Raw genomic sequence first — 24,521 nt, 5'->3', positions numbered from 1 at the left:
CCTATCCCCGTTCTTAGCCCCGCCCCAGCCATTCTCTCAACCTCAAGCTTCCGTCGCAATCCAGCCCCTCCCAACCCTTCGGAACTCAGCCCCGGCCCTTGAGCCCCTCCCGCCTCCCCCAAGCCTACCGAGGTCCCTCCCGCTCTGGAGCACAGTCTCCGACTCACGCGCGTTCGCGCGCTCTCTCTCTCTCTCTCTCTCTCTGCCCTCAGGCCCCTCCACAAGAGTCCAAGGCCCACCACTCTAGGTGAGGACTTGATGTCGGCTCCCAGCCCCTTGTGGCACCCGACCCCCACCCCAGAGCCCCTTCCCAGCTCCTGGCCCCCACAGGCGCCCTGTCCCAGAGACAATACCAGCCAATAAAGATGTCCACAAAGAGCCAGGATCTTGGTTACAATTCCCCCAAAACAATTATTAAAATAGTTAAGGCTTTTGAGCTCTTCTTAATTTTTTTTACATGTATTTATTTTTGAGAGACAGAGCACACGTTGGGGAGAGGCAGAGAGAGAATGAGACACAGAATCCGAAGCAGGCTGCAGGCTCCGAGCTGTCAGCACAGAGCCCCATGCGGGCCTCGAACTCACAAACTGTGAGATCATGTAGAGTGGGACGCCTAACCGACTGAGTCACCCAGGCGCCCCCCCCCTTTTTTTTAGAGCTCTTCTTATGTGTGTTAGTAGTGTTTAATTTATTCCGCAAACTCAGGTGTCTCCATAGGCTTGCCTGTGAGGGGGAGCAGGGCCGGCTGCATTCATAGTAACCCGCTCTATGCATACATAAAAAGTCTACTCATCACACGTGGACTAATGCCATATGCACACATGCACATGCCCCTCACAGACATCACCCAGAACATTGAACCATATCCTTGCTCCCACACCCTATGCAGCACAAACATTCCACAGCAGTTCCGCGGTGCAGGCTTCTCACACACACACACACACACACACACACACACACACACACACCCACACCATTGAGTTACATACAGGCTCTGGGCAAGACCACAAGACAAGAGGTGATGACCACAGTCCTGTTAAGGAAGAGAGATGGAAAAAAATACTTCTTTGAGGGGAACAGTGAGAACTTAAATGGGGGAACCTCCTGACTCAGAGCATGCCTTTTTCTTTTTGAAGAGGGAAAAAATGGGCTGTTTTTCTTTTCTTTTTCTTTTTTCTAAGTAAGCTCTAGGCCCAACATGGGGCTTGAACTCACACCCTGAGGTCAAGAGTTGCATGCTCCACCGACTGAACCAGCCAGACTGTTTTGTTTTGTTTTGAACTTAGTTATTTAATCCTATTTTTTTTTCATTTTTTTAAGTGTTTTTATTTTTGAGACAGAGAGAGACAGAGCATGAGCAGGGGAGGGGCAGAGAGAGGGGGAGACATAGAATCTGAAGCGGGCTCCAGGCTCTGAGCTGTCAGCACAGAGCCTGATGCGGGGCTCGAACTCACAGAGTATGAGATCATGACCTGAGCTGAAGTCGGAGGCTCAACTGACTGAGCCACCCAGGCGCCCCTTTAATCCTGTTTTAAAATGTAAAATGAGGGGCACCTGGGTGGCTTAGTCAGTTAAGCCTCTAACTTTGGCTCAGGTCATGATCTCACTGCTTGTGTGTTTGAGTCCAGCATTGGGCTCTGTGCTGACAACTCAGAGCCTGGAGGCTACTTCACATCTGTGTCTCCTCTCTGCCCCTCTCCCACTCTATTGCTCTGTCTCTCAAAAGTAAACAATAAAAAATAAGAATAATAATAATTTTAAATGATACTACTCATACATTTATGTTTATATCATTAATATAGTTAGTTGTTAGATAACACATCTTCTGAGTAAAAGCCAAGCCCATACCCACTCTGGGCCTTCTGGTCAACCCAAAGAGCATGCAAAACTCAGTCACTCCTTACTGTGTTCCCCTCAGGGAAATATTTTTTATTTTATTTTATTTTCTTAATGTTTATTTTTGAGGGGGGGGAGTGGTGGGGGGGGGAACAGAGGATCCTAAGCAGGCTCCACGCTGACAGGTGAGAGTGCAATGTGGGGCTCGAACCATGAGATCATGACCTGAGCACAAGTAGGACATTTAACCAACTGAGCCACCCAGGCGCCCCCAGAGAAGTATATATATATATATTTTTTAATTTTTTAACGTTTATTTATTTTTGAGACAGAGAGAGACAGAGCATGAACGGGGGAGGGTCAGAGAGAGAGGGAGACACAGAATCTGAAACAGGCTCCAGGCTCTGAGCAGTCAGCACAGAGCCCTATGCGGGGCTCGGACTCACGGACCGCGAGATCATGACCTGAGCCGAAGTCGGACGCTCAACTGACTGAGCCACCCAGGCGCCCCCAGAGAAGTATATTTTAAAGGGAAGGTAGGAAGAGGATGGAAAAAAAAAGAAGAAAGTATCCAGTGGAAGAAATCTGGGAACAAGCGCCAAGTAGGAGGACACAGGTGGGGATAAGGAACCAAAGGAAAGAGCTCTCAAAACCAAACACTGAGAGTCCAGGATAGCCCTCCAAATCTGGTTCCTGAGCTCCCAGCCTTTCTGAGCCCTGCCCAGGGGTCAGGTATGGCCAGAATCCCATAGGAAGCTCCAGTCCCAAGACAGTCATACAGTTCTGCCCATTCCACATCCCTCATCCCCAACAAAGGACTCCAGTCCCCAAACTGCTAATAACAGAGATTTTAATGCATAAGGCACAGTGTAAGGCTTGGATCATTAAGCATCCTCATACTCAAGGGGTCCAGCAGGCTAAGCAAAAGCAGCAGGGACTACCTTCCCACTGCTGGGCAGCCTGGAGAGCCCCTGGGGAGGGAGGACATCTAGTCTTTGGCATGGTGTCTGGGGCAGGAAGTGACTAACATGGTCCCTGCTACCCCTGCAGGGGTACTGCCACGAAGGGGCAGCTCTTTGGTCTGGAAAAACAATCAGTGCAAATGTCCAGGGTCGAGCTCTAGGGCAATCAAGGTGGCACAGTGCCCCAGGGCTGGCCAGTCTCTCGACCGTCCCCTTACCGCTCACGGGCAGCATGTGGGCTTCTTCTTGTTGGCAGTTAGGTAAAGGTTGCTGTCATCACTGTTGATGCCTGAAGAAGGTGGGAAATATGTGAAGCAGGGATGAGAGGTTCCCCGTGCTCTCTGCCACCCTCATCCAGGTAGGCACTCACGGACAACATCCCCAATGCGCCGGGCCCCCGATTTCTCCAGCTCAGCCAGCACGTTGGCCTCAAAGGTCAGTGCCGCCACACGGAAGAAGAATTCCCGGACATTTTCACCTGACACGTGGAGCAAATGGGTGCTTAGGGGCAGTTCCAAGCCTGGGGTCACTGGGCACAGCTGAAGGTAGAGGAATGAGAGGCCAGGGAGGCGGGAGTGCCATTTCAAAAGACCTGAAGCCGCTGACTCACCAGTGAGAGATGAGACCGCCCAGTACTCAGCCTTCATCTCTTGGGCCACCTTGAGTGCGTCTTTCTCCATTAGCATATACTGAGCAGGAGTCTGACAGAAGGGCAGAGTCAGACGGCAAAGGTTGGGGAGGAGCCCCTCACCAAAACGGAAGTACCCCCTGACTGGCACACTTACACTCAAGTCCTTCTTGGAACCCACGAGGAAGAGAAGCACACTGGAAGGGTCGTTCTCCTTGAGTGCATCAGCTAGCCACTGCCTACCATAGAGGGTAGACAATCAAGGATAAGTGAGCTGGACAGGCTCCTCCTGCTGTCACTCATATGCCCATTACCCTCTCTCTGGTCCCCGATGCATTCTTCTTCACTACCGATATACCTGACCACCCCTCTTTTCTGAACCCTGTCTTCCCAAAGCCCCCATTATAGTGCAGCATCCCTACATACTTGGTATGTTCCAGGGAGGCCACATCATTCAGGTTGAAGACGATGATGATGGCTGGAAAAGTGGCAAAAACAGCTGACATTACTGGCTCATTTCCCAAATCCCCCCAAGTCCTAGATTGGAGGCCAGGAACACCCACCTGCCCCATCTCACTCCCGCCCTTACCTTGAGCCCCTCGGTAATAGGTTGATGCAATGCATTTGAACCTCTCCTGTCCAGCAGTATCCCAGCTGGGAGGAAGCAGGGGGTAAAACACGGGTATGTGGGAGGGGCCTGTGAAGTGGGGTATAGGTGCTGGGGGAAGGAATGGCTGGAAGGTATGGAGAAAGCACTCACAGCTGCAGACTGAAGGGGACGCCCAACACCTCAAATCGTTCCATCTCAAAGTCCACTCCAATGGTGGCCTTGTAATTCTTATCAAAAGTATCTTTGCAGAACCTGCAGGAGTACCAGATGCTCTGGCCCTGAGCCCAGTCCACCTGGCTAGGTCTGGCTGAACCCTGCCCGGCCCAAACCAGCCCAACTAGAGGTGCCTTCTTACCTATTAATGAGACAAGTCTTCCCTACGGACAGGTCCCCCACCACAATGACTTTGGAGATCTTAAATCTGCAGGACACAAAGGTGGGCAGGAGGAATGAGCACTAACTCTCGCAACCTAGAGAGTCTCAATGTTCCGTACTAGATCTATAACGTTAGCAGCACCCAGGCTGAGGTTACCATAGGCACAGGGCCTCCCAGGCAGCTTGCCTGGACACACTTGCGGGGGAGCAGTGTTTTCTGCTTCAGCATCAAAGAAACATGAATTGGAATCCCAGTTCTTACATTTACTAGCTTTGTGACTTTGGACAAGTTACTTAGCCTCTCTGAGCCTCAGTTTCAACATGTGTTAGGTAAAGATTTAGTATATATTCTATTGGGTTGTTGTGACAATTGAAGTAAGATCAATGTCCTATATTCTGAGACATACCTCCCCTTCAGCCTCCACACATACATTTGATAACATCTCTGAAATCAGGATACAGCTTAAAAGTGATGGTGTTTTCCATTTAATAAAATACAATAATAGTTACCAACACACTGCCTGGGCACATAGTAAATGCTCAGTTAATGGTTGGCAAGTGTTATTAGTATTAGCTTCTTTTACCCATAATGGGACACATCCCTCCAGGCACTTCCCCTGCCCTAGGGCTCAAATGTATGGTATGTGGGAAGCTGAGCTGGTGACCACCCAGCCCCGCACCTCCCCCTTGCACACCTTCTGTTTCAGGAAGTGAACTACCACCTTTCTACCCCACCCCATTTCATAGGACTCACCACAAGCTTGCTGGGAAGAAAAGGGAGAACACATGGATATAAAAAGGGGGAATAACCACATAGCTGGGAGAAGCTGAAATGGAGCCCCAGGGGTGCTTGTGCACCCTAGCTTTGACTACAGGGTTTCCTGAGCCTTCCTTTCTTTGTTAAGGGTGTCTAACTCACCCCACGGTGCCTGTCCGGTGCTCCTGGCAGGCGCAGGTGACGCGGGGGTTGAAGTCTCTGTGCACGTGCAAAGCGGCCTCCTTCCTCAGGCACTGAGAGGGATCGAAGAGAATGGGACTCACCCACTCCTGGCCCATGTCCCGCAGCCAAGCTGCGCTGGGCGGGGGTAGGGGACCACCCAGAAGCAGCCGACCTAGCCGGGTGGCAGGGCTGGGCCCAAGCCTCTAACTGATCTGGTGCCGCCTCCTCCCGCCCACACCCCACCGCAGCCAGAAGCCCGACGTGGCCCTGGAGCCTACCTGGGGCAGCTCCGCCAGGACGCGGTCCCTCCGCACCGGCGCCAGAATGTTCATCTCGCCTACGGCCTTGCGGGGAGCCCCGAGAAGGCACTGGAGCCTGATCCGCCCCAGCGACCCGGGCCCGTGGAGACCCGACAATCACCCGCGACCGAGGTGTCCCGACTATAACTCTGGGCCACGGGGAGCCTCCAGGAGCTCGCGGCCTCGGAGACGCTACGACCACAGCGGGCCACGGGGATGAAACAATCATCCGAGGCCGGGACGAACCCACAATCACCCGGGCCCGGGGGGTCCCGAGGATGACTCGGGGGCGGGGAGACTCCTCCGCCGCCAAATGGGGGCGGGAAGTCCCGTCCGGAGGGGGCCGGGCCCGCGCAGACCCCACAATAACTCGGGGTCGGATAGTTCCTACAATGACTCGGGGCCGCGGTGACCCGACGACAACTCGGGGTTCAGGCGGCCCTACCATAACAGAGCTGCCTGGGGGCGCGGAGCGGCCCCGCCGCACGGGGTCAGTGTGCTCAGGGATGGCGCTGCAAGGCCCGCGGGCTGCTGGAGGAGGGGGCCTGGGTCCCAGACCGCAGCAGGACCTGGCGTCCCACTCAGCTCTCCCTCCGCGAGCGCTGTAACATGATCCCCGGAAATTCCTGGAGAAGGGCCGCCCCCCCGCCCCTCTCCCGGCAGCTCCCGGCCTCGCGGGCTGTCCCAACCTCCCCTCCTCTCCTCCCCACTGCGCTGCCCCAGCTCTGGCTACCCTTCCAGATGCCCCACGGGCACCGGGACCGCCTCCACGCAGGCTGGAACCTGTCCAGATCGAGGTCTCCCAGGTTGCTCTCCCTTGCAACTCTGTGCCGGGCTGCGGCTTCAAGGGGACCCTTACCCAGGCAAACTGGTGATGGAGAACCGTGATTGCTGCGCAGTATCTGGCTAGGCCAGGAACCCGCGGGGAGGGGAAAGGAGGAGAGAAGGGGCCCGAGGAGAGGCGGCGCTTCCCTCCTCAACTCCAGGCCCAGGACGTGACTCATAGAGTCTGCCCTCGCTCGCCCTTCTGCCCTGGGATAGGATGGGGTGGGGGGAAGCACACAGGAGATGCCAGGGTCGGAATGGGATGCTCACCGAGAAAAGAGACGTCTGAAGTCTGGTGTCTTTTCCTTCAAAGCGGTGTAGATTGACGGGTGGGGAGGCTGAAGACCACGCCTGGATGGAAGATAAAGAAGGGGTAGGTAGACCTGAAACTCTGCCCTTTGGGTAGGTCACCGCTTTGGGACATGGGGCCTCCGCTCTGGTATAGGCGTTCTCTCTAGTCCCATTGGAACCAACCCTCAAGGACAACTTTTCCATTCTGCAGTTCTGCAGGATAAAAGAGGGGTGTGGCACACAATAATTCTCACTGTCAAAGGGGGAGCCCTGGCTCCAAAGAGGAGAGGAGGAAGAAAGAAAGGTCAGGGTGGAGGTGGGATAGACACAGACCCTCACAGAAGCAAACCTGAGCTTTACTAAAACTTGCTCTGTGTCAGGAACTGATTTTGAGGATGCAAACATGACTGAAGCAAGGATGGGAGGACTACTTAAAGGGAGGGGACTGTAAATGAAATTATTCACAAGAATTAGCAAATCCTGAAGAAATCTGTACACTGGGTGTTTGGAATATTGGTAGAGTTTCAAGAGTATTATTGGGAAAACACACAAAATCTGACTGTCACAGGTAAAGAGGGGCAGATGTGGCCACCTTCTACCTCCTCGGATACTTTCCTCTTCCCCTCTGCCTGACTCAAACTTTTCTTTATTATTTTTTTTAATTTTTAAAAAATGTTTACTTATTTATTTTGAGACAGAGAGAGAGCCCGCGAGCGCGCAAACATGGGGGCGTGGCAGAGAGAAAATCCCAAGCGGGCTCCGAACTGTCAACTCCCCAACCGTGAGATCATGACCTGAGCCAAAATCAAGAGTCCCACGCTTAACCGGCAGCCACCTAGGCTCCCCTTGACTTTTTCTAACACCAAATCACTGTTATTGATAAACCACATCCCCTCTCTGGACCCAAATTTCTACAGATGTTGTTTGAAGGACTTGAACCAAACTCTGCTCTAACGTTCTAGAACTTCGCTTTACTCTCCAAATCAACCTAATTATATTCACTTCAGTTTTCAGTGTTACTGTCTCCTGCAACTACGATCCTCTTTCCTCAAGATGGAAAGCGCTCAGGACCAAACGCAAGCGGCAGCTGGCTGCACCATCCACCATCCACCCGCAGCAGCTAATAAACACGTGTCTCCAAAACACTACAACTCCCAAGAAGCTATAGTGTCTTTCGAGGGAAGAGGTGGAGCATGCTTAATCACTCTGGGGAGGAAACTAAACCTAACTACTATTCCCGGCGGTCTCCGCGCCATAGATTATCCAATGAGCTTTAAATGAAAAGTATCGCGATTCTTCCGTGAGACTTGGCTCTATAAGCCCCTGGAAACAAGCCTCGGAAATCCCTTTCACGAAGATGGCGCCGAAGGCGAAGAAGGAAGGTCTGTGCTGGGGCTGGGGGTACCGCAGCTAGGTGGCCTGGGATTCCCGCAGAGTGAACAAACTGGGAGGATGGAGGTTGAGCTAATTCTTGGGGTGTCTGCTCCGGAGCTGCTTCTAGCATTCTGCCCCCCTACGGCGCGCGTGGGCCCAGCCGCATGGACTGAGCTCCGTGACAGGGTTTGGGGAGGCAAGTCCGGCCGCCACCACCTGTCGGGTTTGCCAGACTGTTGGCTTTGGGGAACTACACGCATCCATAGGCCGGAGTTTCATGTCTCCAGACCTGAGTTGTTGCCCGCACCTAATTTTCCTTTTTTCCACGTGTTAGACGGGGCTATGAACAGTTAAAACTACTAGAGTATATGTTGTCAAGTATCAAGCATTCGATCATTGCTAGGTGTTTTTTTTTTTTTTCCGTCGTGTCGCTGGAGTTATTCCAAGTTCGCCCCAGTACCGTGCATATGATGGAAAAATTGTAACCTCCTGAGACTTGTGATGTCTTCAAAGGAACCGCTGATGCACGTGTGCCTTGGAGCGCCCGCTAGGGGTCTTAAGGACGGAAGTGAATGGTTTCTGAATCCCGTGCCTTCATATTCTTTATTTTAGCCCCTGCCCCGCCCAAAGCCGAAGCCAAAGCAAAGGCTTTGAAGGCCAAGAAAGCAGTGCTGAAAGGCGTCCACAGTCATAAAAAAAAGAAGATCCGTACGTCACCTACATTCCGACGGCCCAAGACGCTGCGTCTCCGAAGACAGCCCAAATATCCTCGAAAGAGCGCCCCCAGGAGAAACAAGTCAGTACTGCCCCTTTCCCATGAAAAGATACTGGGTATCCTCCATTCGTAATTTGGAAATTTACCAGACCTACAGCACGCCTTGTCAAATATCTGTTGGTACCTAGTGTGCGTCTCTTAATAGTGTGAAGAGATTGTTAATGCCCTATTTAAGGACAAGAGGAGGCATTTTTACAACATTGGCAGGCATTGTTTAAGACAACTCAGTGACTTCTGGTTATTAGGTTAATTATTGCTTCACATATGGTCAGGGTTTTAAAGTCTGTTTTTTTGGAGTATATAGTATGACTTTGATACATGCTTTTGTTTTGGAGTTCCCTATTACTGTAGGGGACAGTCCTTGATGGTGACAGTGTGGGATGATTCTAGGTTGATAAGGATATTTAATAATCTGTATTAATCACAGAAGGCCTGCAGCGGTGTATAGAAGCTTCTTCTCATTTACTCTCAACTCATTAAACTCAAGGAATAGTTGGGGGGAGGGGAAGGTTGGAGTTTTTGAGTATTTGCCACATTACTGGTAATAACTGACCTTAAGGGCCACAGATTAAAACAACAGTAGTAATTGCCACCTCCCACTGCTTTCCTAAGAAAAAGACAGGAGTGGGTTCTGCCCCATTTGGACCTAGGAGTTAGTGTGAGGAGAGGTTGAGACCTGATGTCGAGCTTCAAAACAGGAAGCAGGTGAATGGAGACTTGTTTCTCTGAATTTCAGGGGGAAAGCTGTGTTGTAGGGTGTTCAAGCCACCGTAGTTTTAACTGAGGCTGTAAATAAGGGTTGCTCTCAGTTGATGGCCCTCAAACCAATTTTCACCAACCAAAGGGAGCAGAAATGTCTGGCTAATCTCCTAATGGAGCACCAACATTCTTTGGAACTCTAGCCTGGGTTTTTAAGATAGGGGTAAGTTGTTTAACCTCAGAGGTGTCAAGTTTCTTTCAGAAGTTTGCCCTTCAAAATGTTGAGGTCAAATAAATAATGGAGGGGTTTGAAACTCAGCTGATTCTTTAATCACTTAAAGGGTGAAAGTCCTTCAAGCAGAAGAGTACAGGGTTCTGTCCCCCAGGCTGAGGTTCCAGGTCCCTAAGTTACAGGGTGCAGATGATGACACTGTTTAGCGACCAAAGTCTGACAAAAATGATTGCTACTTTATTGTCTGATGCACCTGGGCTCTTCTGTCTTTGAGATCTAAAAGAGACCTAATCCTTTTATTGGACCCAGGACAGATGACACCATTTTGCCTCTTCCCCAGGCTTGACCACTATGCCATCATCAAGTTCCCCCTGACTACAGAGTCGGCCATGAAGAAAATAGAAGACAACAACACTCTTGTGTTCATTGTGGATGTCAAGGCCAATAAGCACCAGATCAAACAGGCCGTGAAGAAACTCTATGACATTGATGTGGCCAAGGTCAACACTCTGATCAGGTGAGCCAAGAAATCTGCATGGAGTCAGTAGGTTTCACAGCTTGCAAGCCTTGAGAAATGAGTGATTTCTGCTGTAGTTAGTCCTTTGTATCTATACAGACTTTAGAGGACACATTAGTTCTCCTGCCTTTAGGACTTGATGTATGGAGTTAGTGTTCATTTTCTTGATCCCTATACCTCTAGACAGACAGGCCCTAGAGTAAGATAAAATTTATGTCAGATTACTTGGAGTTAAGTTTTAAAATGTTATATGGTGTTCCATGTAAAAGGGAGTTGACTTCATTTGTGGCTTGGTGGCATCCCTAGCCTCCTATGCAAATGCTGGAAAAGAGTGACATGGACAAAGGAACCACTGATGTGCTATAAAGACTAGGGGAAGAAGGGAGGGTTTGGGGGCTGTGAGAACAGCGGGAACTAAAGCTTCCTTCATCCTAGGCCCGATGGAGAAAAGAAAGCATATGTTCGACTGGCTCCTGACTATGATGCTTTGGATGTTGCCAACAAAGTAAGCTTCCTTTGCTGTTAATTCCCCCCTGAAGTGCAAGTGATGTGTCCATTCTGACCAAAACCTGACTTGCTGATTTAGTCTTAAATGACTACACCCCTATCCTTAATAGGCCCTTTCCTTGCCTTATTTTTGCTTTTTATTCATGACCTTCCAGCTTAATCTTCACATTTTATCTCCCAGTAACAAAGCTCCCCTTTTGTTTTTCAGATTGGGATCATCTAAACTGAGTCCAGCTGGCTAAATCTAAATATAAATTTTTTCAACATATATGTTTCTCTGTTGATTTCTGGTTGGGCTTCAGGAAGGCCATACTGTGGTGTATACACACCACAGTAACAAGGCTTGGGCAAGACTCTTGATCTATTTACCCTGTTGGAACACTCTGCTTTAGTACCTCACCACACTTGTTAACATTTTAGCAACAGGAACTCAAATATTTGTGGCCCAGATGAGGGTTGGTTGTCTGTCCTAGGACAACTACGATTTGCCACCATCATAGTGGTAGGAGAAAAAACAAGAACCCCTCCCTTTATCCCTGGAAGAGGCTTTGTATGAAACCAGTACACAATACACAATTCTCATTAGCATCCACTTCAGGGCAGTGTGGGATGGCTGCCTTTCATAGCACCTTGTCCCCGCACCCAACCAGCATGTCCAACCGGTCTGTCTGCTTTCCTCACCCCTTGCCCAAGAAAGGACAAGGACTTCGGAGGAGTGCTTTCATTAGCATTTTCAATAGTAGGTGCAGACTTCAAAGGTGGAGAGGTTATCCCCAGGATGCCCCAGGCTTGGGGCTAATTCTTTCATATATGTGTGAGGCTCTGTTCTTGGCTGTGTTTGCTCTTGCCACAAGTTGTAGGCTTTGTGCCTCTCACTCAGTCAAAAATTTGTCTTTGTGTTGCTGGCTGGGGACACGCTGAGGGCAGAAGTCTGAGCGGAGGAGACGGGAAAAGTAGATGAGAATCATGATGTCCAGCATGAGCAGGATACCCAGCAGAAAAGTGCCCAGAGTCCTCTGGCCCAAATAACGCAAGAAGTAGTGCGTGAGGTAGGCCTGAGGGGCCAGGCGGAAGAGAAAGTACATGACCAAATTGACATATTTGTTGACCCGGTAGAGGAGAAGGTGCTGGGCATTGTTGATCTTCATCATCATGCGGAAGGTGAGGAATATGTTGCTGACCTCCACCAGCAATGTTAGGACTCCCCCACCGACAAAACTGCTCCAAAAGATGCCTGAAAAGAAGGCACCCATGGCCTGGAAGACAAGGGTGAGAATGTGTTAGGGAACCCAGATACCATCAGTTTGTTGAGATACTAGGTAAGGCCAGGGATTGCTGGCCTAAAATAGCCAAGGGCACAGAAACAATGCCAACCCTCTGTCCCAGCAATGGAATGTAGGACACAGGTTAGAAATGGGGTTAAGAAAAAGATGGGTCTTTACCTCCCAGGTTCAGACAGACAAGGCTGAGACTAGATTGCTAGCACCAGGCCTACACCATATCCCCTGCGTCTCATTTACCATGACGTGGTGAACCAGGTATTCCCAAGAAGCTCGGGCTTGATGACTAATCACGATGTCCACCGTGTCGTGGATGAAATACCCTAGCAGAGAGAAAACGGTCATGAAAAGACCTGAACAAGCTTTTCCCCGTCCCCCACCTACTTAATGCTTTCTGGGCAAGACCTACCTGCGGAGAAGCAAACTAGCAGGTAGCCAGAAAGCGACCATGCCGTCTCAATCTCCACCAGCAACTCCGGGGTCTGCCATATACTGGGAGCGAAGAAAGCAGGCTCTCAACATCTCGGCATCCCTAAGGACCCTCTAATCCCCCCATTACCCTTCCCAGTCCCCGGGGATCTGAGCTCGCTCTATTGGCTGACTGGGCAGTGAGGAGAGAGGCCTGGCTGAAACCCAGGTGTCTCCCGTTTCCCAGATGGGATTTTTTTTTTTTCCCCCTCCCCCTGGGTCCTCTGCCGCTCCTAGTTGGAGAGTTTTCCAAACAGGGAAATCAGGTAAGACTGCATGGCCTCGGCCTGCCCGAGAGGGATGCGGAGGGTAACGCGGGATCCCTAGCCACCCACCTTCAAAACCCCAGTCCTTTACTCACCACAGCAGCGCCCAGATTCCAGACACGATGGAATGGGCGAAGGAGACGAGCAGGTTGTGCCAGCGCCAGGTGCGCAGGGGGTCGGCGCGCACGTGCGCCGGCAGCGGCAGGCAGCAGAGCGCTCTCCGGAGCCCCCGGAAGGTCAGCGTGGCGCTCAGGAGCAGCGGCAGGGCGGGGTGAAGCAGTGGGAGCATGCTGGCCCTCCCTGCCGTCTGTCTGCCCTCGAGGCGGCCTCCTCGGACTGCTCCCGGAATGGGGCTCCCTCTCGGGCCAGTCCACCCCGGCCGCCTCGCTGCCGGCCGCCAGCCTCGCACAGATTTCGTGGAGCCCTCTAGGCCCCTGCGCTCCTCCCGGGCCCTCCCCGCGGGCCTCTGTCCCCGCCCCCTATCGCCCCCGCCCCACCCCGCCCCACCCCGCCCCGCCCCGGCCGCTTGCTCCCGCCCCTCCGGCTCCTAGGCTGCACCGAGGGCGCGAGCGCCGTTTCCCGGGGTCTCCCGGCCCCGCCTGGCTCCCGCGGACTGCGGGCGAAAAGGAGCTGTACTGGGGGCGCCGCCGCCCCCGTGGCACCCCTCTCTGGCGCCTCCCGACTGCCGATGGAGCCCCGCCTCCCTCGCTTGGCCTCATTAACCCGCGTCCCTACTTTCCCCGGGGCTACCGGCTCCCCCTCCTGGGCGGGCACTGAGAGAACTCTCTCTCCTCCCTCAACTCCAATCTTGGCAGAGCGGGGCGGGGCCCATCACACACCCGGGTCCTTTAAGCCCTGGTCCTGCAGATGGATCCGAGCCTCACTTCGACAATGATCTCCGCCCATACCCTGTTCTTCCACTGGATGTCTAGCTTCTTCAGGCCAGTTTTTCTGCGTGTATGGCGCCCCGCATCGACTCCGTGCCTGGAAAGGATCGACTAATCTATCACCACCCCTCTTCCCAGCTCGCTCTTGGGCTCCCGGGGCCGTGCGGCTGTCACAATCCTCCCTCAGACAGTCCCAGCTCTCTTCTCCTGGCTCCCTGGAGACTGGGACGAGGAAAGACCGCGGATTTGCCGGGGCTGCTGGGGTGACCCTTACTTTTCAGGCCAGCGGCCCGAGGCAGTTGCAGCTCGCGGTCACTAGGTGTCAGCCTATCCCCACCTTGGGGCGGGATCCCCTCCCGCCTCCAGTGGAACGAAGAGCTAACGCCAGAACTGCTGAGAACCTGGGGCTGGGGTGGCGGTAAGGGAGTGGAAGGGTGTAGCTGGAGGGGAGGGGGGAGCTAGGGAAAAGCTGCTGCGAGAGGGAGGGAAAGCTAGAAGCCTTAGGGGACCAAGAGGTTTGGGTGTTTGCTCTGCCTCCCCTGATAGCTCCACGGTTACATATTAACCCCTGTGGGGCTCCTGGGTCAACCACGGCCCGATTGGTTTCTAGGTGAGAGCACGAGTGTCCCGGGTTGAGCGGCTTTTCCCCTCTGTGCTCCCCTTTAGTCACAGGGCAGCTTTGTTTATCAGCCAAGAGCAGCCTGAGGCAGCGACCGAAGGCCCCTCGTGGGGACCCTCAAGTGGTCCTTCCACTTGGGTAGGTTTGAGTACCCTTTTGAGGGGTGGGGCTGAACAGAACATAAACAATCCTTTCTTCACATTCCTCATTCACTCAGAAATAGGGACGCTATCCCTTAGCTAATAATCATCCTCTCGCTCTTTGAGCTTTTATGGAGCTCACACAGAGGAGCGGCACAGGGAGACAACAGGAATTAAACTCACTCCTGTTCAAGACAGTCGTACTGACCAGCCCCCTATGTTTAGGCAGAAGCTTTGAACCCACATCGGCCAAACAGCTCCCTTTCCTCCTCTCTCTGATGTTTTCAGATAATGGTCCACTTCCCTTTCATCTCCCTCTCAAGGAGATTCTCCCTATAGTTGAGCGTTGAAGGCAGATTACCTGAGGCAAAGTTGTGTGTGTGCAGGGGGAAGTTGGAAGTGCTGACGAGCGCGGTGCTCACAAGTCCGGACGGCCTGGAGACCGTGTCTCCTCCACCCTAGGTGAATCAATTTGCACAGCTCGGGGTTGCCCCGGTCCCTCCCTAGGCAAACACGAAACTCAGCTAACCTTGCTCCCTGCCCCACAGACCGAGAGTGCTGACGCTCTCGGTACAGTTTTGGTAGTTCATCATTTGCGTGCCAATGAGAATCTGCTCTCCCCTTTCGAAATAGCGTCACTAGTGGGCAAAGAGGTGCTGCGCTGAGAGGTCGGTCCTGGCTTTCCACCCTCACACGGTTGTGCAGGGCACCCCTCCGCTCTAAGGAAGCTTTTTGAGGGCCGGTTGCCGAGATGTGTGTGGGAAGTGGCTGGTACCGTACCGCTAACCGCGCCAAGAAACGGCGTAACACTCCGTTCCTCGGACCCTGAAAAAGTAACTGTGGGTGGGGGCTGGTAAGACCCAGTAAACAGCACAAAACAGATACGAGGCTGAACCAACTCCAATCTCACTTGCTCCGCCCCCAATTATCTTTCAACGTAGGGGGCGTGGCCCTAGGGTGGGCGGGTCCGCGCACGCGCCGCGTCTGGGTGTAGGGGTTCCGGAAATGTGACTGAGAAATGAGATGGAGAAGTACGAGCGGATCCGAGTGGTGGGGAGAGGTGCTTTCGGGTGAGCCAGGGATCTGGGGAAGGAAACTGGTCGGGGAGAGGGAAAGTAAGTCCCAACTCTGTCCGCGAATTCTCTGCCTGGTTAGCCCCGCCCCGAGGCGTGAGCGCACACTTGGAAAGCCCCGCCCAGACTTCCGGTCTCAGTCCCTGCTGGGAGACTCCGCCTCTAAGGAGGTCACGCCCCCAACAAGCCTGTGCGCCCCCACAGAGTTCTGTTCTTTGATGCCTGATTCATTCATTCTACAAATACTGAGCGCCAACTCTACCGGTCTGGCTCTTGGCGCCAAGTATACTGTCAAGACCAAAATAGGCGTGGCCTTTTCTCTCTCGAAGCCTACAGACTGTAGGGAAATAATACAATAAACAAGATATTAAAGCAGTTACTAACAAGCTGCGAGCATAGTATACACCAGGGAGTACTTATTTGGGATGGTCAAGGAAATTTTCCCTGAGAGGTGAAGTTTAAAGCCAAGACTTAAGGAATGAAGACCAGTAATTCGAAGGTGAAGGCAGAGCTTTTCAAACAGAGGAAACCGTCTATGGGAAGGACCTCATGTGAGAAAGAATTCAGAGTATTCAAGTAACCGAGAAAAAGACTGAAGTTGGAATGTAGTGGCCAAGGGAAAGAATGGTATAAAATGGGATTGTCACAGAGGTCAGGGACCAGATTATGGCCTTATGGGCGGAGATAAAGGGGTTGAATTTATTTGAAGTGTAAAGGGAAGAGGTTTAAGCAGAATGGTCTTGATGTGATTTGCATTTTTAAAATGTCACTCGGGCTGCTGTATGGAACTTAGATTTGAGGATGACAAAAAGTGAAGGTACCATTTTAAAGAGACTCGTTCAGTATTTTAGGCAGGAAATAATGACTTGGCCAAGGGTTGTAGCAGAAATCAGAGAGAGAAGTGGATGAGTTCACAATATTTTGGAGGTAGAAACAGGATTTGTTGATGTGTTAAGTTTGAAATGGAGGAAAGATTTTGGCATGATTTTCAGGGTGTCTGACTTTGTGGTGGTGTCATTTACTGAGATGGAAGAGACTGAGAAAGGAAAGGTTTTGGGGGCAGGAATCAAAAGTTCTATTTTGATTTTTTTGTTAAGATTTAGGATGCATGCAAGCCATTTAGGTAGAGATGCAAGGCAGGTAGTGGGATTTGTTAGTCTGGGGCTCAGAGGAGAGAGATATCAAATATAAATTTGATACTTAGATGATCATTCATTCATATCATCCATTCATTCAGCAGATACTTATTGAGTTCCTGTGTGCTAAATATTGGGCTATGCTCTGGGGATATGGTTGCGAAGGAGAACAAGAATCCTGCTTTTTATGGATACTAACCAGAGCTGGAAGAAAATAATAGTGTAAATGGCTTCTACTCATTGAGCATTTTTGATGTGCCAAACGCTGTGCTAAGTGCCTTACATGCATTTTCTCAGCAACCCAGGGAAGTTGATTCTGTTTTTCAGATGATAACATCATATAATGCAAGAGCAGATAAGTAGTAAGAGGAGGAGCCAGGATTTGAACCCAGGCAGTTAACTCCAGGGTGTGTGGGAACGTAGGGAGATCAAGACTAACTTCACTGTGTCTTTGGTGAGACTGAATCTCAAATAAGTTAAATGACTTGCCTAAGGTCTCACACAGAGTTTGTGGTCAATTCTCCCTGTTCCTAAACTCAGTGTTCTGTGCATTTAGCTAGATGATCTCTTAGTCTGGGTTTCCTTTCCCCTCTCTTCAGTACTATCCAGTGACCAGGTCTGCCCTGCCTGATGTGTGGCTGGAGGCTCGGCTGGTACCCACCCCTGTACTCTGTGTCCCCAGGATTGTGCACCTGTGCCTGCGCAAGGCTGACCAGAAGCTGGTGATCATCAAGCAGATCCCAGTGGAGCAGATGACCAAGGAAGAGCGGCAGGCAGCCCAAAATGAGTGCCAGGTCCTCAAGCTACTCAATCACCCCAACGTCATTGAGTACTATGAGAACTTCCTGGAGGACAAGGCCCTCATGATTGCCATGGAATACGCACCAGGTGGGCCAGCCTCCTTGCATTGTCCTGGCTCCAAGGGCCTCTCACTTCTGGGACAGGCAGACACAGATCAGCCGGCTTCCCTCCTCAGAATGAGTTTGATGGAGGGTCAGAGGTATAGAGTTCTCATCCCAGTTGTGTGAGGCTAGCAGGCCCTTGCCCTGTCTGGGCTGCTCAGTTTCATAAAAGGAGAGTCCCAGGTATGGGGAGACCTGGATCTGAAGCGGTTCCTTGTGGCTGCAGGTGGCACCCTGGCTGAGTTCATCCAAAAACGCTGTAACTCCCTGCTGGAGGAGGAGACCATCCTGCACTTCTTTGTGCAGATCCTGCTCGCGCTCCATCACGTGCACACCCATCTCATCCTGCACCGGGACCTTAAGACTCAAAACATCCTTCTTGACAAACACCGCATGGTTGTCAAGATCGGGGACTTCGGCATCTCCAAGATCCTTAGCAGCAAGAGCAAGGCCTACACGGTGCCTGGGCGTGGAGGGGAACTCAAGGGTGCTGGAGGTTTTGATGGCCAAGGCCCACTCTGTGTCCCAACTCTCTCCCCACCATAAGACCTTGGCCCCTTAGGCCCTGGCTGGCTGCAGGAAGAAGCACTTGGGCCTGCTTTGGGAAGAAGCTGTCTCCCAGTGGGCCTTGAACGGAGCCTTCCCTCCCCCACCCTCAGGCTGTAATAATACCCTCTTCCGCCCTGCAGGTGGTGGGCACTCCGTGCTACATCTCCCCTGAACTGTGTGAGGGCAAGCCTTACAACCAGAAGAGTGACATCTGGGCCCTGGGCTGTGTCCTCTATGAACTGGCCAGTCTCAAGAGGGCTTTCGAAGCTGCGGTGAGTTAGCACCCCCATGGGGACAACTAGGACATCTCTGTCCCTCCTCAGGAAGTCCTCGGCTCCAGCCACCTCTTATTTCTTCTCTTTTGGCTGAGTTATGTTTCCCTCATCAGACCAGTAGGTCAGCCCAGGGCAGGGCTGTGACTTCCCTCTGGCTATGGGTTCCTGAGGGAGGGCTTGGGCCTTTCCACTAAACTGAGGACTCCTGAAAGCAGAGCTCTCCCATCAGATTAGGGACCCTCCTAAGGGCAAGGCTTGAGTTCTCCCAACAACCTAGGGTTCCTGAGGACATAACTGAAGCTAAGCTCCCCTATCAGGAGTTCTTGAGAGCAGGCTTCGGCAACTGTATCACTGGGAGTCCCCTCTTCAGACTGAACGCTCTGAGTGCAGGGCAATGACCACCCCATTAGACCTGGGGCGGGGAGGCGCTGCCACCCAAGAGCATGACTCCGGCTGTGGCCAACCTCACACTTGATGCTTTCACAGAACCTGCCAGCGCTGGTGCTGAAGATCATGAGTGGCACCTTTGCACCTATCTCTGACCGGTACAGCCCTGAGCTGCGCCAGCTCGTCCTCAGTCTGCTCAGCCTGGAGCCCGCACAGCGGCCACCGCTCAGCCACATCATGGCACAGCCACTCTGCATCCGCGCCCTCCTCAACCTCCACACCGACCTGGGGAGCATCCGCATGAGGAGGCCTGTGCAGGGAGGGAGGGGGACTCTGGGCCCAGGGGAGCACCCAATGGGAGCACAATGGGCCTGGGGCAGAGGGAGCTCCGGGCAAGTCCTCCATTCCTGCGTGTGGGAGTGCCAGGAATGGGCCAGGTCTTGAACCCCCACCCCCACCCCCGACCCACAGGGCAGAGAAGTCCCTGGTCCCAGGGCCACCCATGGTCCCCGGCAGCACAGGGAGCAGGACCACAGGCGCCCGCTGCAGGGGTAAGTCGGAGCCCCCGGCCGGTGGTGCTCATGGCCGTCAAGCCATTCCCACTAGTTTAATAGGCCTGATGCACTGTCCCCGCAGGTATACCCCGGGGACCCGCACGGCCGGCCATTCCGCCACCGCTGTCGGCGGTCTACGCGTGGGGCGGTGGGCTCAGCGCCCCGCTGCGGCTGCCGATGCTCAACACAGAGGTGGTCCAGGTGGCAGCTGGGCGCACGCAGAAGGCGGGCGTCACGCGCTCGGGGCGCCTTATCCTCTGGGAGGTGAGCAGGCTGGGGTGGCCCTGGACCGCAAGGGGGGTCCGGGCAAGCAGGGGCCAAGCAGGGGCGGCCGGGGCGCCGCCCACGCCCTCCTGGCCTCCGACAGGCCCCGCCCCTAGGCGCCGGAGGGGGCGCGCTCCTGCCGGGGGCCGTAGAGCAGCCGCAGCCCCAGTTCGTCTCCCGTTTCCTGGAGGGCCAGTCGGGCGTGACTATCAAACATGTGGCTTGCGGGGACCTCTTCACGGCCTGCCTGACCGGTGAGTCCTTCAGGGGACTATGGGAAGGCACCCCCCAGAGCACCTTCCCTCATTGCTTTGTCATTTGCACACTCAATTAATACTGCTCTCTACTCTTTATCTGGCACCAGGTTCTTTACTCAAGCACTCCCCTTTACCCTCACAAGGGCCTGGGCGAGTAGTTACAGTATATTGTACTCATTTGAGGGAGGCTCAGAGAGAGAGAGACAGAGACAGAGAGAGAGAGAGAGAGAGAGGGGGAGAGAGATCTGGAAAGCTCAGATCTCAAAAGCTCAAAGAGGAGAGGGGCGCCTCTGTGGCTCAGTTGGTTAAGCGCCCGGCTGTTGATCTGGGCTCAGGTCTTGATCTTACAACTGGGGAGATGGAGCCTTGCATCAGGGCAACAGACCTTGCTGCTGTGCTCAGAGCACAGAGCCTGCTTGGGAGTCTCTCTCCCTGTCTCTCTGCCCCTCCCCAGCTCACACTCTCTTTCTCTCAAAAATAAATAAACTTCAAAAAAAAAAAAAAAAAGTAAATAAAGCTCAGAGACTGTCACTTTTCCCAACTCACACATCTGAGAAGAGACACCTCTGCCTATCCTTTTCTACCTCCTGTCCCATTCTTCCAGCTTTTTCTTGCTCCTCCAACCCATGGACTGGCTTATCTGGAAAAACAGCCCAACCTCTCTCTCCTTTCTCGTTCCTCACCACCCCCCACTCTCCAGACCGAGGTATCATCATGACCTTTGGCAGTGGCAGTAACGGGTGCCTAGGCCATGGCAGCCTCAATGACATCAGCCAGGTGGGTGTTGCACATACCTTGGGGAAGAGGAAGTGGGGAGATGGCATGGAGCCCACATTTGAGAGCTGACACCCAGGTTGGGGGCAGGGGATCCCCAGCAGCTAGGTCCCTCTAGCTCCCAGGCTGCACCTGTCCCAGGCAGTACCAGGGGAAGTACCGAAAGGCCGGCCTTCCCCAGTGGTTGCAGTGGGGGTGGGAGGGCAGTTAAAGAGACAGCCGTGTCTTGTGAGAATTCGCCGCTTCCAACTTCGTCCTTACATGGGATGCTGAGGCCAGGCAGCTAGTCTAGGCCCCTTGCCCAGTCTCTCTCGCTTCCCCCCTCTCTAGCCCACCATTGTGGAGGCGCTGCTGGGCTATGAGATGGTGCAGGTGGCCTGTGGGGCCTCTCACGTGCTGGCCCTGTCCACAGAGCGAGAACTATTTGCGTGGGGCCGCGGAGATGGTGGTAAGCTCTCCACCTCATTCTAGCCTCTTGGCTGCATCTCACAGTACCCTGGCCGTGATTTGTTCCCTTTATACCCACCTTCTACCCCATGACTCGTTCTCCGTCTTTTCTCTTCGATTCCATTCATTTATTGACTTACGAAAATTTACTGCACATCTGTGAGCCCCCTGGGCTGGGTGCAGGGACAAGTGGAACAAGAGTCACTTCCTTCAGGGGCTTATGTTGTAACGGGGGAGATTTCTTTCATCAGTCAATACTTCTGGTGGCCCTCTCTGGGTCACACGTCCCGCTGGGCTTTGAAACTAGAGAAGACCTACGTGGGGTTTCTGTCCTCCTGGCAGACTCATTCTAATGGAAGGGATGACATCTCCCTATGACAAAGGACAGACAGGGGCGCCTGGGTGGCTCAGTCGGTTAAGCGTCCGACTTCAGCTCAGGTCACGATCTCGCGGTCCGTGAGTTCAAGCCCCGCGTCGGGCTCTGGGCTGATGGCTCAGAGCCTGGAGCCTGCTTCCGATTCTGTGTCTCCCTCTCTCTCTGTCCCTCCCCCGTTCATGCTGTGTCTCTCTCTCTCTGTCTCAAAAATAAGTAAACGTTAAAAAAAAAAAAAAAAAGGACAGACAGTGTGAGGGCTCCTCCCAAGGTCCAGAGATGTGAGAACCCAAGGAATGGCATGGGAGTTTCCTGGAGGAGGCAGAGGTGGCATCTGAACGGGGTCTTGAGGAGGAGTAGGATTTTGACCATAGAGGGGCCAAGGATGGGCATTTCAGGCTGAGGGCACAGCCTTCACTCACGCTGTTCCCTCTTCTCTGTGACTCCTCATCCTGGCATCACCGACCCTAAAACTCAAACAAGCCCCATCCTGGTTTCTCATTGTAGGCCGGCTAGGACTGGGCACCAGGGAGTCCCACAGCTGTCCCCAGCAGGTATCCATACCCCCAGGACAGGAAGCCCAGCGGGTTGTATGTGGCATTGACTCCTCCATGATCCTCACCGTGCCTGGCCGAGCCCTGGCTTGTGGGAGTAACAGGTAAATAGGTACACCGGGATGACTAGCCTGTCCCCTTCCCCTCCCTGGCTGCTAAGGCAACATGACATGTCGTTGCCACCAACCGAGGGGCAGAACTAGGGGGCGCTGAGAGTGCTGCTGGGTTCAACCCAGGGTGGGATCTGTGCCCTGGTGACCGGCTCTTGCCCAGATTGCTGGGAGCAGGAGAGACTATACAAAGTGTCAGCTGCACTTGGGTTTTGCCTGTACCTTCAGGTTCAACAAACTGGGCCTGGACCACTGCTCCCTGGGGGAGGAGCCTGCCCCCGACCAGCAGGTAGAGGAGGCCCTGAGCTTCACACCGCTAGGTTCCGCACCCCTGGACCAGGAGCCCTTGCTGAGTGTGGACCTGGGCACTGCTCATTCAGCTGCTGTCACTGGTGAGTAGGACCTGGGCACGGGAGGCCACGGGTGAACTCTCCTGGCCTCCTTGGAATCTCACTTGAGGCATCCCTTTCCTTCCTTCCCTTTTTCCTCCCCTACAGCCTCTGGTGACTGCTACACTTTTGGCAGCAATCAGCATGGGCAGTTGGGCACCAATGCCCGCCGGGTCAGCCGGGCACCTTGTCAAGTCCGAGGCCTGCAGAACATCAAGACAGCGATGGTGGCCTGTGGGGATGCCTTCACTGTAGCCATTGGGGCAGGTGATTAGTGGGCACTGTGGGGGCGGATGGGGTGTGGGCAGTCCGTGGTTATCACGTTCAGGGTTGCTGAACATCGTGATGGGGCCCGTGCAGCGATCCGGGAGGAGAGCTGCTCGCTGAGCCGTGTCCTCCTCCTACTTCCATGCTTGGGATTCTGTTTGGCAGAAGGCGAAGTGTACTCTTGGGGCAAAGGGGCCCGAGGTCGACTGGGAAGAAGGGATGAGGATGCTGGACTCCCTCGGCCAGTGCAGCTGGATGAGACGCACCCTTACACAGTGACTTCTGTGTCCTGTTGCCATGGAAACACTCTGCTGGCCGTTCGCCGTGAGTTGTTATAACTTTTCCCACTTCATCTACACCAGGGTTAATCCAGCTGGGCCCTGCTCCTGCCCCCATCCCCAGTGGTCACAGCCCAAATCACTAAAAGCCCCCAGATAAATGAAAGCAGAAGCTGCCGGGTAAAACAGCTTCCTACCTGGGGAGGGCAGGGGCTTTTGCGTCTTGGGCCTTGTTGAAGGGCTGCTCCGGTGCTTCCCAGGGCCCAAAGGCCTTCTTTCTCCTCCTACCTCCAGTCCAGTTTAGTTTGAACCTCTGTTTCTGGCCTGTCAGGGTCCAGAGTCCAGGGCCATGTGTGGGAGTGGGAGCGGAGGTGGGGATCCCTTGCTGAGGCACTGCCCTCCGGGTCGCTGCAAGTTTCCATACCTTCCAGCGGTTACGGATGAGCCAATCCCACCCTGAGGCACCTAGATACACCTCTGGACCTGGACCACCCTGCTGTTGCTTCTCCTCTGAACGTTCTTGAAATGTGCGGATGCCTGCAGCAAGACTGTCCCCACCAGCCCCTGGCTGGTCATTAACCCGGTAGAAGAACTAGTGAAGCGCCCACTCTCCTTTGGCCCTGGATATGAAAACCTCAACCCACCCTGTTCCCCCAACAACTCTCTTTTCTCTCCCCACCCCTCTTCTCTTAAGTTGGTGTCCCCAGGGACCAGGCTGGCTAGACCTGGAAACCAGACCTAAGTTTGGGAAGCAGGGTGGTCTCCCGACTCTTGGCAGAAAAAAGCTGGAGGTGGCTGTGGCTCCATCCAGATCATGCCCTTTCCCCCAGCCCAGTTAGAAATCGCTGGTGCCCCCTGCGAGAGCAGCTCTACTTTGGAGCAGGGCAAGCCCAGTCCTGCCTGGACTGGCCATTCTGGCAGCCTAGCTTCTGCATTGCCTGGGGCAGGGAGTCTTGCCACCTTACCCCCCACTCGGTAACCTGAGGCACGGATTAGCACAACTTCTGAGCTCTTTCGTCCCCTGTGGACTGGAAATGCATCTGCCAAGGGTACCAAAGTGTCTACTGCGGAGCTAATCCCTGCTGACGGTTGCCTCTCACCCCACACCCCAGCCTTTCCCCCAAAGCAGGTTGGGAGAAAGGTTGCTGGCTGGGCCAGACCAGTTTTCCAGATGACTGGGAAATAGCGCCAATAAAAACATCAGCTGCCTGCCTAGAATGTGGTCTCTTCAGGGTTGGGGGTGGCGACACCCCAGGGCTGGGCAGGGCCGCAGTCCGGCCTGGGGAGGAATGTAGGCGCAGCCTGAGGCTGGGGCCGAGGTTCCTCTGGCCTAGCGCCCAGCACGCCTTCCCCGCGCCAGCCGAGCTCCCCAGATCTGGTTGCCAAGCTTCGGCTGCCTAGC

General features: G+C 53.6%; 4 protein-coding genes, 1 long non-coding RNA gene and 3 other non-coding genes across 14 annotated transcripts; 5 read left to right on the top strand and 3 right to left on the bottom strand.

Moving 5' to 3' along the window:
- Nucleotides 1-2,356: 2,356 nt before the first annotated feature.
- RAB34 (RAB34, member RAS oncogene family) lies at nt 2,357-6,706 on the bottom strand. Of its 2 annotated transcripts, none has more exons than XM_015534817.2 (11): nt 6,520-6,706; nt 5,630-5,719; nt 5,331-5,422; nt 4,392-4,457; nt 4,187-4,288; nt 4,016-4,080; nt 3,853-3,904; nt 3,584-3,665; nt 3,409-3,499; nt 3,169-3,276; nt 2,357-3,087 (listed from the first exon to the last, which is right to left on the bottom strand). In XM_015534817.2, the coding sequence occupies exons 1-11, from the start codon at nt 6,652-6,654 to the stop codon at nt 3,020-3,022; spliced, it is 951 nt and encodes a 316-aa protein (XP_015390303.1). In that variant the 5' UTR covers nt 6,655-6,706; the 3' UTR covers nt 2,357-3,019. The 2 variants fall into 2 exon arrangements, with proteins under 2 accessions (XP_015390303.1, XP_015390302.1); XM_015534816.2 differs by having other exon boundaries at nt 2,358-3,087; nt 5,630-5,695; nt 6,510-6,573.
- Nucleotides 6,707-8,123: 1,417 nt separating this feature from the next.
- RPL23A (ribosomal protein L23a) lies at nt 8,124-11,138 on the top strand. The gene is made up of 5 exons (NM_001301052.1): nt 8,124-8,148; nt 8,753-8,936; nt 10,187-10,363; nt 10,799-10,868; nt 11,079-11,138. The coding sequence occupies exons 1-5, from the start codon at nt 8,124-8,126 to the stop codon at nt 11,091-11,093; spliced, it is 471 nt and encodes a 156-aa protein (NP_001287981.1). The 3' UTR covers nt 11,094-11,138.
- Nucleotides 8,602-8,668, top strand: LOC122233838. Its single transcript, XR_006211564.1, has one exon. It is a non-coding gene; the product is annotated as a small nucleolar RNA SNORD42 (small nucleolar RNA).
- On the top strand, nt 10,029-10,100 carry LOC122233845. The gene has a single exon (XR_006211569.1). It is a non-coding gene; the product is annotated as a small nucleolar RNA Z17 (small nucleolar RNA).
- On the top strand, nt 10,676-10,724 carry LOC122233839. Its single transcript, XR_006211565.1, has one exon. It is a non-coding gene; the product is annotated as a small nucleolar RNA SNORD42 (small nucleolar RNA).
- A 448-nt stretch (nt 11,139-11,586) lies between the features above and the next one.
- TLCD1 (TLC domain containing 1) lies at nt 11,587-13,348 on the bottom strand. Its single transcript, XM_007076059.3, has 4 exons — nt 12,980-13,348; nt 12,560-12,642; nt 12,391-12,473; nt 11,587-12,126 (listed from the first exon to the last, which is right to left on the bottom strand). The coding sequence occupies exons 1-4, from the start codon at nt 13,171-13,173 to the stop codon at nt 11,743-11,745; spliced, it is 744 nt and encodes a 247-aa protein (XP_007076121.2). The 5' UTR covers nt 13,174-13,348; the 3' UTR covers nt 11,587-11,742.
- Nucleotides 13,349-13,409: 61 nt separating this feature from the next.
- LOC122233549 lies at nt 13,410-15,616 on the bottom strand. Its single transcript, XR_006211146.1, has 3 exons — nt 15,311-15,616; nt 14,892-14,988; nt 13,410-13,868 (listed from the first exon to the last, which is right to left on the bottom strand). It is a non-coding gene; the product is annotated as an uncharacterized LOC122233549 (long non-coding RNA).
- On the top strand, nt 14,047-24,337 carry NEK8 (NIMA related kinase 8). Of its 6 annotated transcripts, XM_042966451.1 has the most exons (17): nt 14,047-14,189; nt 14,438-14,528; nt 14,917-14,992; nt 17,422-17,627; nt 17,868-18,100; nt 18,331-18,462; nt 18,952-19,160; nt 19,324-19,403; nt 19,489-19,670; nt 19,774-19,924; nt 20,628-20,704; nt 21,032-21,149; nt 22,029-22,179; nt 22,414-22,577; nt 22,683-22,841; nt 23,007-23,165; nt 23,551-24,337. In XM_042966451.1, the coding sequence occupies exons 4-17, from the start codon at nt 17,492-17,494 to the stop codon at nt 23,577-23,579; spliced, it is 1,980 nt and encodes a 659-aa protein (XP_042822385.1). In that variant the 5' UTR covers nt 14,047-14,189; nt 14,438-14,528; nt 14,917-14,992; nt 17,422-17,491; the 3' UTR covers nt 23,580-24,337. The 6 variants fall into 6 exon arrangements, with proteins under 6 accessions (XP_042822385.1, XP_042822384.1, XP_042822382.1 ...); XM_042966450.1 differs by lacking the exon at nt 14,438-14,528; XM_042966448.1 differs by lacking the exons at nt 14,047-14,189; nt 14,438-14,528; nt 14,917-14,992 and adding an exon at nt 15,513-15,600.
- The last annotated feature ends 184 nt before the right edge of the window (nt 24,338-24,521 follow it).

This window comes from Panthera tigris, chromosome E1 (assembly GCF_018350195.1).
Source record: "Panthera tigris isolate Pti1 chromosome E1, P.tigris_Pti1_mat1.1, whole genome shotgun sequence".
NCBI lineage: Eukaryota > Metazoa > Chordata > Mammalia > Carnivora > Felidae > Panthera > Panthera tigris.
The sequence above is the reverse complement of the archived record's forward strand: the minus strand, read 5'-3'. Positions and strand labels throughout refer to the sequence as shown.